The 14,107-nt window shown below is 36.6% G+C and overlaps 3 protein-coding genes across 5 annotated transcripts; 1 reads left to right on the forward strand and 2 right to left on the reverse strand.

Annotated features, from left to right (window-relative positions):
- Positions 1-1,077: 1,077 nt before the first annotated feature.
- LOC110707673 (profilin) lies at positions 1,078-3,405 on the forward strand. The gene is made up of 4 exons (XM_021885695.1): positions 1,078-1,352; positions 2,417-2,554; positions 2,767-2,909; positions 3,113-3,405. The coding sequence occupies exons 1-3, from the start codon at positions 1,230-1,232 to the stop codon at positions 2,899-2,901; spliced, it is 396 nt and encodes a 131-aa protein (XP_021741387.1). The 5' UTR covers positions 1,078-1,229; the 3' UTR covers positions 2,902-2,909; positions 3,113-3,405.
- Positions 3,406-3,597: 192 nt separating this feature from the next.
- LOC110707671 (coronatine-insensitive protein 1-like) lies at positions 3,598-6,196 on the reverse strand. 3 transcript variants are annotated; one of them, XM_021885694.1, is made up of 4 exons: positions 5,524-6,196; positions 4,711-5,179; positions 4,432-4,546; positions 3,598-4,323 (listed from the first exon to the last, which is right to left on the reverse strand). In XM_021885694.1, the coding sequence occupies exons 1-4, from the start codon at positions 5,964-5,966 to the stop codon at positions 3,770-3,772; spliced, it is 1,581 nt and encodes a 526-aa protein (XP_021741386.1). In that variant the 5' UTR covers positions 5,967-6,196; the 3' UTR covers positions 3,598-3,769. The 3 variants fall into 3 exon arrangements, with proteins under 3 accessions (XP_021741386.1, XP_021741385.1, XP_021741384.1); XM_021885693.1 differs by having other exon boundaries at positions 3,598-4,347; XM_021885692.1 differs by having other exon boundaries at positions 3,598-4,546; positions 5,524-6,195.
- A 345-nt stretch (positions 6,197-6,541) lies between these two features.
- Positions 6,542-11,235, reverse strand: LOC110707674 (glucan endo-1,3-beta-glucosidase 13-like). The gene is made up of 4 exons (XM_021885696.1): positions 10,561-11,235; positions 7,603-8,877; positions 7,183-7,213; positions 6,542-7,067 (listed from the first exon to the last, which is right to left on the reverse strand). The coding sequence occupies exons 1-4, from the start codon at positions 10,613-10,615 to the stop codon at positions 6,938-6,940; spliced, it is 1,491 nt and encodes a 496-aa protein (XP_021741388.1). The 5' UTR covers positions 10,616-11,235; the 3' UTR covers positions 6,542-6,937.
- Between the last annotated feature and the right edge of the window lie 2,872 nt (positions 11,236-14,107).

A 14,107-nucleotide genomic window follows, 5' to 3' on the forward strand; every position in this document is an offset into this window, starting at 1 on the left:
GGGTGATATTGGGTTCGGGTCACCATTTTTCTGAGTTCAAACAGGTCGATTAATAATCGGGTTTGGGTAATTTTCAGGTCGGGTCAGCTTTTAACAGCTCTAATTATATGCAGTTTTTGAGTATAATTTATGATATATAAAAAGTTCAAAAGTTGCACATAATATGTAATAGAGGTAATAAAATCTTGTTATAAAACATTTGAAAATAGGCCATTTGAGTTAGGCACAGCATATAAAAGGCCCAATGCATGGCCCAACCATTCTTTATTGTTTAATTTTAAATCATTGCCCTGAAATCAAGGTGGTTAAGTGGGTCATAATGGTTCAAGTTCTAGCGTATCATAACTCAAAAAGTCATAAGCTCATGTATTAGCCAATTGTATACACTTGTCTACGGCTATCTTACTCTATAGACTTCAGAAAATTATGTAGAAAGTATCCAACAGTGAAGAGACGTTTTTATGGTATCGTGAAGCTAAGATCGACCATCATATAAGAGATCAAAGTTGAAATTAATGTACATGTATTAGAAGAGGTTGCTTGAGGTCCATGCTAGTTATTTTTCATTTATTTAGAGTTATCGTAAATGATATTAGACTAACATATTCACATGAAACCTTTCATAGAACGACAAAAACTAAGCATATCAACCTTACACATATAATGATTGATAATAACAGGTTTCGACCTTACACAACACAATCGCTTTTATCTCTCAAAACTTATTGCAATAAAATTACCAATTCGCCATCAATCAAACCCTCTACATAATTAACAACTTTCTCCACTAATATAATAATCAACAATTACCCTCCGTTATCTCCACACCATATTTTAGTGTTTGTCAATAAAATAACATAATTTCATATTCGGGAGGGAAGCACTAACCACTTGAGTTATATATCCCGTCACTCTCAACAAACTCCGTATATAACAAAACAAATACTCATACTAACAATATAATATTATAATAGGAGTAATAAAAAAATAATCTAAAAAAGAAAAAAAAAAAAAAAAAAAAAAAAAAAAAGGTCGAGTATTGAATTAGAGCAATAAATACTCCAAAATCCTTTTCAAACTACAAGAAATGAAACTTCTCGATTATCCAAAAGAAACCTATAACGCCATACTACTTTGGTAGTACAAGTATTTCATTTCATTAACTCTCCTTTAAAAGTCAAAGTTAATAAGAGTAATTCAATCAAAAAGAGGCATCAATTCATCGAATCATGTCGTGGCAAACTTACGTAGATGATCATCTTATGTGCGACATCGAAGGCAACCACCTCTCCTCCGCTGCTATCGTCGGCCACGACGGCATCGTTTGGGCTCAAAGCCCCTCTTTTCCTCAGGTCTCCTCGATCTACTCCTATCTAGTCTTATTTCGTAATCATGTTTTTTCGATACAATAGTGATGTAGACGAGATTTGATCCCGGATATTGACTAAGCTCGTTTGCATCCTGTGTGTCATACTATCATAGTAATATAACATGCTACTATTATAGTTTTGCATTTTGCGTTTCAGTTGTTTAATACAGTACGAAGAAAAATTTTTACTGCCTCTGAATTTTATTTTATTTAAAATAATCACTAGAATATGTTGCACATGTTTGGAATATTCTTAATTACAATTATATGCTTTCTAGGATGATCCGGGACAATTTTCGTCTGCTTAGTATTTTAATGTTATCAGATTGAGGATTTTACATTTTTGTATCATATATTATGATTTGATTAAGCAAAGTCATCAATTGGGAAGAATTGCCCTTTCAGTGATAAAGTCATGAAATGGTCAAATTGTAAACATTTTGAGTTTGTGTGATAGTATGTAGAGATGTTTAATGATGGGATTGATGGGCTGGCCAATCTTGGTTGGGCTTATGCAGCTGCTATGGCCCCGGGCCAGCCCGACAAAGCCTGGTCCATCCGACCTGGTGTATATGGCACTAATGGCCTGCCTTTTCGGACACGGCGTGACCCATGCTCACCTTTACCTAGCATCTTGTAATTAGGCCTTTATGATATGAAACAATAATGAGACATATATACAAAGGTTTTTGTTTACCAAATTTGGTTGCAAGAGTTCTGTTATACATATTGATCAGTATAATCAATTGTAGAACTACTGAAGTACTGAACTAGTTTGTATGATTAAGCCAAGTTTCGCTGCTGCCAAACTAATTTATCTGATCTGCTGTTTTTATGAATCAGGCATTTTGGTTTGTTTACTCATTTATTGATCAGTATATTGCAAGAATTTTTGCTAAGTATTCATAACTAATTTGTTGGCCAAACTCTTTTCTGCATTACAAGAATGGTTTTATTGTAATATATACTGATCTTAGGGATGATTGTACTTTTCTGCATGAATAATTTTCTATCTGCTGTTCTGACTCTTAATTAATGCTGCTGTAGCTTAAGCCTGAAGAGGTAAGTGCCATCATGAAGGACTTTAACGAACCTGGATCTCTCGCTCCTACTGGCTTACATCTTGGTGGCACAAAATATATGGTGATCCAAGGCGAGCCTGGAGACGTGATCAGAGGAAAGAAGGTATTTTCTTAATTTCCTGCTCCTTCACCTTTTCTAGTTTTCGAAAGTTATAACATATAATCCATACTTCTTGGCTGTCAAATTGTGCCAATTCAAGTGTGTGTCAACAGCATATCAATGAACTTACAGGTTAAGCAGGTAAAGCAGAACATTAGTATGGTTCAGTTTTCGAATTGTGAACTGGTTGATCTTATTTGATGATGTCCTAACAGGGCCCTGGAGGTGTAACCATCAAAAAGACCAACCAGGCTTTGATAATAGGAATTTATGATGAGCCTATGACTCCTGGTCAATGCAATATGGTTGTAGAAAGGATTGGTGACTACCTTGTTGAGCAGGGCATGTAAATAAGAAGGTACTTGTTTTGTGTTAACTGACAGCGTGCTTTTAGATCATGTCGTGTCTTTATTCCTCTGGAACGGGATCCTCTTCAGTACCTAGACGGTCTGGTTTCTTGAGGAATTGGGGTTTTGGGGCATACAACGTCCCATTTATGTTAATTTTTTATCACATTCATTATTGACGATGTGCAGTAAATTTTGTACACCAATTGTGTAGGTTGTGGAGTTCTGTGTGGACAAGTCCGGGGTTTGAGTATCTTCAACATAGCTTCCTTTGTCTTCCGTTTTATGGTCTCTCAAAGAGTAGATACTTTCAGGTGTAATTATCTAGATGCTGAAAGACTTACAATTGCTAATGTGTATCAAATTAGCTGATTGACGATATTGGCAGTATTTTTACATTATTATGTGCCTGTATGATTTTCCGCCCTAAAGAATGATGGTTGCTAATCTTGCTATGTATATCTTTGTCACTCTTTTGGGGATGTATGTTGCAAAAATTCACAGTCATTTCCCGCTCTTGCCTCCCTTAAACTTTGTCAACTATCCGATTGGCATCTACTTGTATGCTTATAACGAGGTTATGAACATTTTACCTAGTTGATATCCCAAACAGTAAACTAATCACTTGTCAAAAGTTTTAAAAATTCAGTACACCTTATTTATCACGTTTAGCAAAATTTATATCGAGTACTCTGTATATAAGATCAACAAAATAACATAAACATACGACAATACAGAGCTTGGAAACAATCTGATTGCCTGACAAGTCTAACAAAATTGGTCTCAGCAGCCAAAATTTTCATCCAAAGAAAGAAGATGCAAAATAAGTATGAAAAATAAGTATTTAACAGCGGAGGATCCCTGACAGATCCTACAGATTCGGCAGAGCTAAGGGGATAATGGATTCTGGATGATCTGTTCTTTGTCCAGCAAGCGAGTAATAAGCAACAAAGTTTCCATTTATATTGTAGTTGTCCCCATGAACCAGCTCAATGTTCCAATAGGGACGAGCCATTTCTAGCAAGTCAATAGTACCTGTTTCAGAACTGCGGTATCCTTGAACCCAAATGTACCTCAGAGAACTAAGCTGTTTAGCAGCAATTGCTAATGCACGTTCTGTAAAGCAGCAAGCCCTCATTTCAAGTGCCCGAAGCCTAGGGCAGCCTTTAGAGAACTCAAGAAGCCCTGCATCTGTTTCTCCAACACTGCCTAAAAGCATTCTCTTCACATTTTGACTGTACTGACCAATGTAACTGAGGCCGATATCACTCAAGCCTCCCTGTCGAAGGTATAAGGATAATCTCCGGAGGTTCTGACAACCCTGCAGAAGAGCTCGTACTCCATTATCAAGGGGGAGGTCAGTGATTGTTTCTTCCTTCTCAAGCAGTACAAGCCGGAAAACATTCAGATTATTCAAGTTTGCACCTACACATTCCAAAGCTTCATTTCCTATATCAGCCACATTGATAGATAAGTATTCCAGGTCATGACAACCCTGTGCTACAGAAATTAGACCTCTATGTGTAACTGCACCTGCTTGAACTCCAAGTGTCGGCACATCTTCCCCTCGTTCTACCCGAAGTTTCTTTAGTCTCTTACATGTTAACGATACCACTTCCAAACCTTGATCCCCAATCACATCAGTTGTCTGTTTTCAAACAACAAGCAAGAATAGTAAGAGCCAGAAATTCTGGTGGCAAAAATAGGGATGCCAGCATGAAGTCTTAACGTTTTCAATTCATCTTAGACAGCAATCCTTAAAAAAAATTGTTCATACAGAAAAACAGCAAAGATTCAAATGAAGTTTTATACCTCCAAAACTCGTAAATTATGACATCTTTGTAGTAAGTCACATTGAGCGCCACAGGTAAGTGTTGCATAAACAATATCCAACTTCCAGAGCGAGTTTGCAACAGGAAAACATATATGCAAATACTTGTCCAACATGTACATAGGACCGAAAGAGCTTAGTTGAGTAGGAAACACAATATCAGAATACAGGCCTAATTCTGCATCAAAACAACTCCCACAAAACTCTTGCAATCTTGCAGCTATACGAAAAAAGTTTCTAAGACAAAAAAGATCAGTATCGCTAATTTTGACAGAGATTAAAGGACAGTTTCTGGCTAGAAGTTCAAGATCTTCGACTTTGATCTTCTCCAGAAAAGTCATGTAATAATTCAAATATTCAAGAACTGTATTGTTTAATGCTAGCTCATGTAACCATTCACCATTCATCTCATCTATACTGCTTTCCTCTAGAAACAACGTCCTCAAATTCCTGCATCAATAGCAAGTTCATACAGCTGATCAGTCACCAAATATTAACCATATTTAGGCAAAAATACATTCTTAGGTACATACATAGATAACTCTCTACATATGAGTGATAAAAGATCACGAAAGTGGTAATCATCGCGCTATTTAGCTCCTCTGACTTGTGGAGATATGCTAATAAATAAAACTTGTCACAAAATGGCATCTCAGAAAGACTAATCATAATATTGATAGATTATAGACTATAAATTATAGATTACGCGACAACTATATATATACATGACTATTGATTCCGAAATGAAACAGAACATGACATGAAAATGGACTTAAAAGGGTGGGTAAATATACGAGCAATAGCGAGTAATATGCAAAAGACCATCAGTAGAGAAGCCAGAGCACTTATCCAACTTCAACAATTGCAAGAAACAGCCTTTAACCGAACCAATCGTGTAAAGATCAGCATCTGCAACAATCATACGCCTAAGATGAAGCGAGCTTAGACAATGAAAACTCCCCAATACATCGATCCAAGGCTTAGCAAAACCTCCCCAATCATCCGGTATCAAATTATACATAGCCGGCCTCGGCTTCCCCTTAAGCCTCAATGACTCAATGTTTGGAAAACGATCATAGAGTCGTTGAGGCGTCGTGGTGTAACAAAGATAAATTGTTATACTACGTCTTGTTAGCCTATCTAACTCGTACCATCGCTTTGATACCATTGAAATTGATGATCTATCACTAGGATCTTGAATGTATGGTATGCAACATTCCAGAATTTCATCTGACATGGTGATTTTTCAAGCTATAATGGTTTAAAATTAAACATTTATGGATGAATAATATTGAAGAAAAAAAAAATTAAGTAGATTTTATCTTGAGCAAATGTATGTGTATTAGATTTATCAGCTTTAGTTGCCAAGAAAAGGCCTATTGAGTGAAATGAAAGGTACATGCAACTGAAAGACTGAAGTACATGCTCCTGCTTATGTGGGAGGTTGTTATGATATGTAAACCACAAGTGTGTGCCATCCTTCTTAATGTTATCATCATGTTTGAGTGTGTGGCTTTGCTTTTTATATGGACGGATGTCAATTCATATGGGGTCATTTTCAAGCAACGCTCTTCCGAGCTGATTTTGGGTTAGGGTGACGATCAAGTTGGATCATTTTCGGTTTTATTGTAAAATAATCATTATTTAGAAACATTGATTATCAGGTCAGTTTGGATTGGATCGAGTTAATTCAATTCTGGTCCAATTATTTCGGGTAGAGTTTGAATTTTGTTTGCTTTTTCAGATCTAGAATTCTAGATACTGTCGAGTGAGAATAAACTTGACAACACCCTATCAATCATAGATATGGAATGCCAAAATAAAAAAGTGGACTCTATTTGAAGAGTGCAAACACTAGTCCAAAATCCAAGGCCTGCCAAGATGATCGAAAAAATTGTACTCTAGACAAGAATGTGAGACGAACTTCTTCCTTCTAAGCAGACTAAATCATGTTATCATGCACTACTCCGTAGTCCGTACTACAATATGTGCAGTTAGAAACCCTAGCCTTAAACCACATTCACAGTGGTAACATGTATGCCGGTTTACTGTTTTAGACCATCCAATTTACATGGTCATGTTACAAAACTTAGGCAGGGCAGTATGTTTGACATCACATCTACAATCCCAACCTTAGGAAATAACGCGTCCGATCCATTCTGATCATCCTCGTCCACTGAATGCCACCGAAACTTTAAAGCCGTTATTTCACACAAGTGATAGCAGAAGTGAAAGCAGGCCAGCAGTAATCCATGGAACAAATGCAATGTGCCTCTGAATTGATATGGCTTTTGCAGGTGTAGCACTCATATTATTTGAAGCAGAAGTTTTCTTGTTCCTGATGAAATTAGACATTGCAATACAATGTTAGGAAGTTAACATGACTAATGAAATTAAATCAGGTCAGCCATTTATAAAGATTGCATTGAAGTAATGGAATCAGTAGAACATACCCTGCAGTCATATACAGGCACTTGTCGTAGCCTGCAATAGTAAACATGACAATGTTTAGTGCACTATACTGATAGGAGTACAATAATAAGCCAATTGAACAAGTTCTCACAATCTCCTCATAAATAAACCTAGGATTAAAAGAGAACGCTATATTATGTTGCAGCGTGTATAAGCTGCTATCCTCCCTCCTCTCATTCTCTGAATATCAACATATTTACCATAAACAACCTGTTATATAATTGTGCAGTATATACATCAAATTTGAGGCTTCACCGATATAGAAATGAATATTCATACAACTTTTCAAGATACCTGCTTCAAGTTTAGTAACATACACATGCAAGGATGTCGTGTAGCTTAATCAAGTTTAATGTGCAGATTGAGGAGCTAAAATTTGTTCAGAACCAAGGAAAACTTACTTGGATCCTTGGTAACTTTAAGTCCTGCCCCTCCGAAACTACAAGCAACATCAGTGGCTCCATTTTGCTGGTAATAACTGTTGAATGCAAAGGATGCATGAGAAACTAGAGTATTAGGCTCATAACAAGGCTGGCTAGGCTGTATGGGTGTACAATCTACATCTCCAGGTCCACAAGCCCAATTCAAGGCATTTTTCAAATCTGCCTCAGTAGCATTTGATGAAGCAATACACCAAGTTGGTTTGGTACTGTTAGTAGAATTTCCCCCGCTAGCCATCTCAGTGACACCTTTTCCAGTAAAATCCAGATTATAGACACTCGTCCCACCCGGGTAAAATAAACCCCAATTCCTCTCAGACTCCATTCCTGGCTTCCTGTTTTCGTTGAATAACGAGAAGATATAGACATCGAGCTCCTCTCCCGGCTTAGCTGGCGTTCCTGTGTCATTGATGACATGGCGAATGAGATTGGTGTTATATGTCTGTGCATTATCAGGAGTAGCAGCTGTCTCCTTTGGAGATCCTTTAGAAGGCCACCCCGTTTCTGTCACCATAACTTTGATGGTTCTGAAATTTAGAGCCATCAGTGCGAAGTACAGAGCATCGATTTGTGCATCAAACATATTTGTGTATAGCATGCCAGTGTTCGGATCAATGACCTCAGATGATGATTGGAAAAGAGCATAGTCTAAAGAAACATTGGTAGGGGAATCTCGGTATGCATAGTAGGGGTAAATGTCAACCATAAAAGGTGACTGGTTTTCCGCAAGAAACTCCAACATGGGTTTCAGATAGTATGCATAATGGCTACTAAAAGCTCCAGCTGAAGGTGGGAATGATCGAGACAAGACCCCTAGGGAGTGAGTGCTTGAGACCTTAATTTTCTTATGCAAACCGACTTTCTTTAAGGCTGTGAAGACATTTCTCATGGCAGGAACAACAATCGCAGAGACATTCTTCGGGGTCTCAGTCACCTCAGCACCAACTGTTATGTATGTGATCTTCGTGGTTGGATAGTATGGAAGGATACTGTTTTTGAGCCAGGTGTCAACATTGGATTGAAATTGAGAGAATGCAAGCAAATCATCGTTTGGGACCCCAATCATAAGCTCCACTCCACTATTGGCAAACGCTTTGAGAACCTGAACATTGGAGTCATAAATCCTGACATATTTGATGTTGTGCTGCTTAACCAGGTCTGCTGCTTTATCAGGAGTTGGAAGATCGTCACCATTCCGTCCGTAGCAAACTCCAATTGTGCTGCCACTACATATATCTGTAATATACATTTGCAGACCAAGTCAATACATTTCTCCAATAAACCATAGCTAGTATACCAATGATTGCAAGACAGAAAAACAGCTTCTTTTTTTTCATGTGCCCTTTTTGAAACAAGATATTGATGTTATGGCCATATGGGGTCAATAGCTTTAATTCACTCTTTAAAATGTCAAAAGAAGATATGAAGCATCAAATTGTTAAGGTCCCTCTTAAGGAACCGTAAACAAATGTTGCTAAAAAAAGCCACATGAAAATCTTGCCTCACTTGTAAAATTCTATAGAGCAACAAGATGCACACCAAATGACCATGACCATGACCATGACCATAATTCATAGCAGTAAATGACAGTCAATTGCCTTATATCAAAATATTGAATTTGGCCTTATCATTTATACATGACATAAGCCACAATGATTGAGAGTAGTACTAGGATGGGTGACCTCCTGGGAAGTCCTCGTGTTGGTTCATGTAGCCGACCCCACTTTATGGGAGTAAGGCGTTCAAGCAAGCAAGGGTGAATTGATCAAATTCTTTGATCAAAAGGGAGCGGTCACCTCGCACCCAAATCATACTAATCATGCTAACCATCAAAACACTTTCACATGATTGATGAGAACTTCATACTCATGATGTGTTTACTGAAATCAACTTGTCTAAACTTATAATACTACATACTTTAAATTAGTTTATATTTTCATCTAAGTTAGCCCCTATTTTTTCTAGAACATATCTTATCTAGCCTCATTTGAACTTATTTCCCTTAACTTATCTTTTTTAAACTTATTAACTCTTATCAAGATTAATCTAAACATATTTTGTCTAAGCTAATGTCATTTTTGTCTCTCACTTCAAATGACCTTTAGTTGTCACTAAAAGCACAAGAGTGACAAAAACTACAAACAAAATGTCATCAACCAAACAAGAAATTACCACTAAATTCCTCTGGCACCACAGCAGAACATGTGAGGAACCCTCCAACTTCAATAAGGCAATTTGATAAATCTTGTTTTGGCAATTTACACTAAATTCAAAAACTTAACTTAAATAACTATAATTTGCCAAATTTAGAGAGCTGAAATTACATAAATTCACACATTAATTTAGCATCTTTTATTAGTCAAATTTCCAGAAAATCAGTAACCCTTTTTCATGCATACTTCCAACTGGAAAAAAATACATAATGACATTTTATTCAAAGCATCATTAAATACCCACCAACCAACATAAATACTCATATCAGCCACAATGAAGTTCATAATATCATAAATACAGTCACTTTTTTTAAGTTATACACAAAACATATATAGTCAGCATTTCAGCTAAATGAAATTCTGATTAAATTAATATAATATATACTCGGTACTCCGTATATTATTGGTCTCAACGACACCAACTATAGTCTTAACCCGGAGTACACGACAGCACAAACTATAATGTTGAGTACGCTCAAATGCTCAATAACACGTTACCCGTAAACTCCGCCGGATTCCGGTTAATCTTTTTATTTATTCTCCTATCAAATTTAGAAATTATACAGCAGAATGTTGGTCTTCCACAAATACCCAAACTCACAATAATAGTAATAATCAAAAAAATAAAAACAAAAAAATCCCAGAAATTTAAGGTACTGTAATCTACTCAAGGAATTAATGAACAAAACAAGAAATGGAAGCTTACCCAGAAAACCAAAGAGGAAAGAAGCAGCAAAAATGAGTCGAAATCTCCAAGCCATTGTTACTCAGACAAAAAAGCAATGAACAATTTCTTCACTGATTTTCACTTTAATTTCGTATAAATAAATAAAAAAATAAAGAAGCTTAAATTAAAATGTAACGTTATAAATTTATCCGTTAAATTGCTTCTTTTTAGTATTCTGAACTCTTTTTAGTATTCTGAACTCTAGAGAGTTCCGAGGCTCGAGAGAAAAAATGGAGGAGAGAGAAACATAGGAAGAAGCAGAAAAAATAATGAAATTTAAGTGGGTTTTTGTCAGAGATTGATGGTGAATGAACAGAGGTTTTAACGGATTTCAGGTTTTTATTTTATTTTTTGTAAAAAAAGATGGAATCGAGTTCTGAGAATTACTCTTAATTCCGGATTTTCTAGGATGTCTGTTTCACTGTTTTCCCACTCTGTTAATAGTGTATAGAATTGAAGTATTGGTGTATTATGTGGAGGTTAACTGTTTTTTTACTCTCTCCGTCTAAAGTTGGTGGAAATACATCTGGGGTTGGAAAAATAGAGAGGAAAAAAATTGCTTGGGAATAAATAAAGAGAGGGAGAGAGAAAGTGGTGAAAATTAATGTAAAAAGTCATTATTAGTACAAAAAAATAATGACAACCCATCAAAAAATGAAGAATATTCTCAAATAGTACAACCTTAAAATAGAAATAAGTCCTTAATTTTGATTTGCCAAAAAAGGAATACAGGTAATAAAAGAACGGGGGAGTATCACTTAAAGATTGCTATACTCGTAATTCTTTTATATGGACTAGGTTGTCTCTAAGAATGAGGATGAGTTGGGTTGGGTTGGGCCGATCAAACATGGCACGAAAGTTTCCAAACTTGATCCATACCCACCACGGCATAAGAGGCATGTCAGTGGGCTATGAGTTATGTATGAACATTATTTTCAAAGGTTAGCATGAACAAATTGAGCACGATGAGACGTCTAGTCAGCCTGCTTTTATGTACACTATTTACTACATATTTTGTATAAAAAAATTACAAAGGGGATCGCTAGCATAACACAATAAGGCCCTATTCTTTGAAGCTTTTGGGCAAGCAGAGCAGATTTTAGCAGAGCAAAGTAGATTTCAGCAGAGCAGAGCAAATTGAGTCAGCAGAGCACAGTAGATTTATTTCAGCTAAACCTGGGCACGGGCCGAGTTGGCCTGCGTGCCGCCCGGCACGACCCGAATTCAAGCACGGCACGGCACGAAGTTCAACTCCCGTGCCACGGGCCGTGCCACGGACAGGGTTGAGAATTCCCAGGCACGGCCCGGCACGAGCACGACCATGGCCCGCCGTGCTGGCCCGTCGTGCCGGCCCGCGGGCCAACGATAATGTTACCGTTTATTCTAGCTCCTTAATAAGCCAAAAAAACGGCTAGTTTTTTGCCAATTTGCTCCCCAAAAATTCTATAAATACTCACCTCCATTTCATTCCCAAATCACAAAATCACAATCTCTTCTTCTTATCTCTTATATTCTCTAAATCTCTAATAATCCTTATTTTCTTAAATTCTCTAATTATTCTCTTAAATTCTCTAATTATTTTCCTAATATCGGAAAAAAGTAAAAAGTTCGTAATCGTAATTAGTGGAGCGTTGAAGCACGGTTGTAAGATCTAAACTAATCTTAAATTTATTATTGTTTTATTGTTATTATTAGAATAATCTTGTTTAATTATTATTGTTGTTAATTGTTATTGTTGTTGTTATAATTGTTGTTATTAATTATTATTATTGTTACAATTGTTGTTATTATTTATTTTTGTTGTTATTGTTATAGTTGTTGTTATTAATTATTATTATTGATATTTTTATTGTTAAAATTGTTGTTATTAATTATTATTATTATAGTTAACCACTTTTTATTAAAAAATTAATTGTTAATTATGGCATCGAACAACCCATCATCTAGGTCTAGGGGGAAAGGCCGACTTATCCGTAGTAGTAGTTCTAGGGAACCACCAAATACAACGAGCCCCCAAATTACGAGTCAAACCAATGACCCCATTTACTTCCCCCCGGGCTATGAGCCATATAATACGTCGGGATTTCCAGCACCACCACTAAACCAATTTCCACTACCACCATACCAATTTCCACCTAATTATATCGGTGATCAACAAAACTATTGTTCTAGCCAAGGTAGCCAAGAAAGTACCCGAATTCCCTCCGGTTCTACCCCTTCTACTGCCACTCCCACTAGTCCCACTACTAACCATCACACACATCATGAATGGTTAACCGAAACTGAGATGCTACTTTTGAAAAACCGAAGGAGTGAGGTATGGCGTTATTTTGTCCTAAGTAAAGATGGTGAACAATGGGCAAAATGTAAAACATGTAATAGTGTATTCACGGCAGTTACCAAAAACGGGACGGGACACTTATCTAGGCACATGAAATTTTGTGCAAAACCAGCTAGTGATCCAACCCAGCCCAAAATTTCCCAATTCCATCCATACGGCTTTACATACAACTATGAGAGGGATAGGGATGAACTAGGAAAAATGATAGTACACGCCGAACAACCTTTTCTTTTCTCGGAAAGTGACGCATTCAACACCTACATTAACAAAGCACTACAACCCCAACATAAAAGAATCTCTAGGAAAACCGTTCGTTCCGCCGCAATGAAAAATTTCCTAGAGTACATAGTCCGGTTACAAGCCGAATTGAGTAACCTTAACTGTAGAGTATCTTTAACAGCCGATTCTTGGGATAGTGGTTATAAATATCACTATTTATGTGTGACTTGTCATTGGGTAGATGATCAATGGATGTTACAAAAAAGAATAATACATTTCAAAATGTTGGAATACCCACACACCGGCATTAACATTGCTCACCATTTAATGCAAGCAATAGACGAATACAACCTTCGAGATAAAATGATGTCTATGACTTTTGATAATGCAACCTCTATGACATACGCAGCTAATCTTATCAAACAAAACTTAACCGATGTACTATTAGACGGTGAAGCTCTTCATACTAGATGTGTTTGCCATGTACTTAACTTATGTGTATAGGATGGAGTTCGGGCAATTGGCCCATACTACAGCAAAATCAGAGATGCTATTATGTCTATTAATAGCTCTAACATGAGATACCAAGAATGGAAGAGTTTTCTAAAACAACAAAAGATAAGGGTAATAAAAGTTAGAACCGATTGCCCAACTAGGTGGAATTCCACCTATGACATGTTAACAAAGGCAATTGAGTACAAGGGCCCGTTAACATTATTTTACAACCAAAAATTTCCACAAAATGCTTTGTATGATGATGATTGGAATAACTGTGAAAGATATATGCAATTTTTACAGTTATTATATAACATGACGTATTTTTTTTCTACTGTTTACAATCCTTGTGCTCAAAACTTTCTTTCTAATGCATGCTTACTCGCCCAACTTTTCGCTGATCATCGCCATCAAAGTGATTATGATCAGTATCTTCCAGCAATGGAAAAAAGTGGCGTAAATATTATAGTG

The sequence above is a fragment of the Chenopodium quinoa genome, unplaced genomic scaffold (genome assembly GCF_001683475.1).
Source record: "Chenopodium quinoa cultivar QQ74 unplaced genomic scaffold, ASM168347v1, whole genome shotgun sequence".
Classification (NCBI taxonomy): Eukaryota; Viridiplantae; Streptophyta; class Magnoliopsida; order Caryophyllales; family Amaranthaceae; genus Chenopodium; species Chenopodium quinoa.

Excerpts from the sequence above, each read along its gene's own strand:
- LOC110707673 (XM_021885695.1), top strand. The coding sequence starts at position 1,230 with ATGTCGTGGCAAACTTACGTAGATGATCATCTTATGTGCGACATCGAA. Across the intron at positions 1,353-2,416 it reads AAAGCCCCTCTTTTCCTCAG|CTTAAGCCTGAAGAGGTAAG; the intron begins GTCTCCTCGATC and ends ATGCTGCTGTAG. Across the intron at positions 2,555-2,766 it reads ACGTGATCAGAGGAAAGAAG|GGCCCTGGAGGTGTAACCAT; the intron begins GTATTTTCTTAA and ends ATGTCCTAACAG.
- LOC110707671 (XM_021885692.1), bottom strand. The coding sequence starts at position 5,966 with ATGTCAGATGAAATTCTGGAATGTTGCATACCATACATTCAAGATCCT. Across the intron at positions 5,180-5,523 it reads CATATTACTCGCTATTGCTC|GAATTTGAGGACGTTGTTTC; the intron begins GTATATTTACCC and ends CTATTGATGCAG. Across the intron at positions 4,547-4,710 it reads ATAATTTACGAGTTTTGGAG|ACAACTGATGTGATTGGGGA; the intron begins GTATAAAACTTC and ends GTTTGAAAACAG.
- LOC110707674 (XM_021885696.1), bottom strand. The coding sequence starts at position 10,615 with ATGGCTTGGAGATTTCGACTCATTTTTGCTGCTTCTTTCCTCTTTGGT. Across the intron at positions 8,878-10,560 it reads TTTCCTCTTTGGTTTTCTGG|ATATATGTAGTGGCAGCACA; the intron begins GTAAGCTTCCAT and ends TGTATATTACAG. Across the intron at positions 7,214-7,602 it reads TAAAGTTACCAAGGATCCAA|GCTACGACAAGTGCCTGTAT; the intron begins GTAAGTTTTCCT and ends TTACTATTGCAG.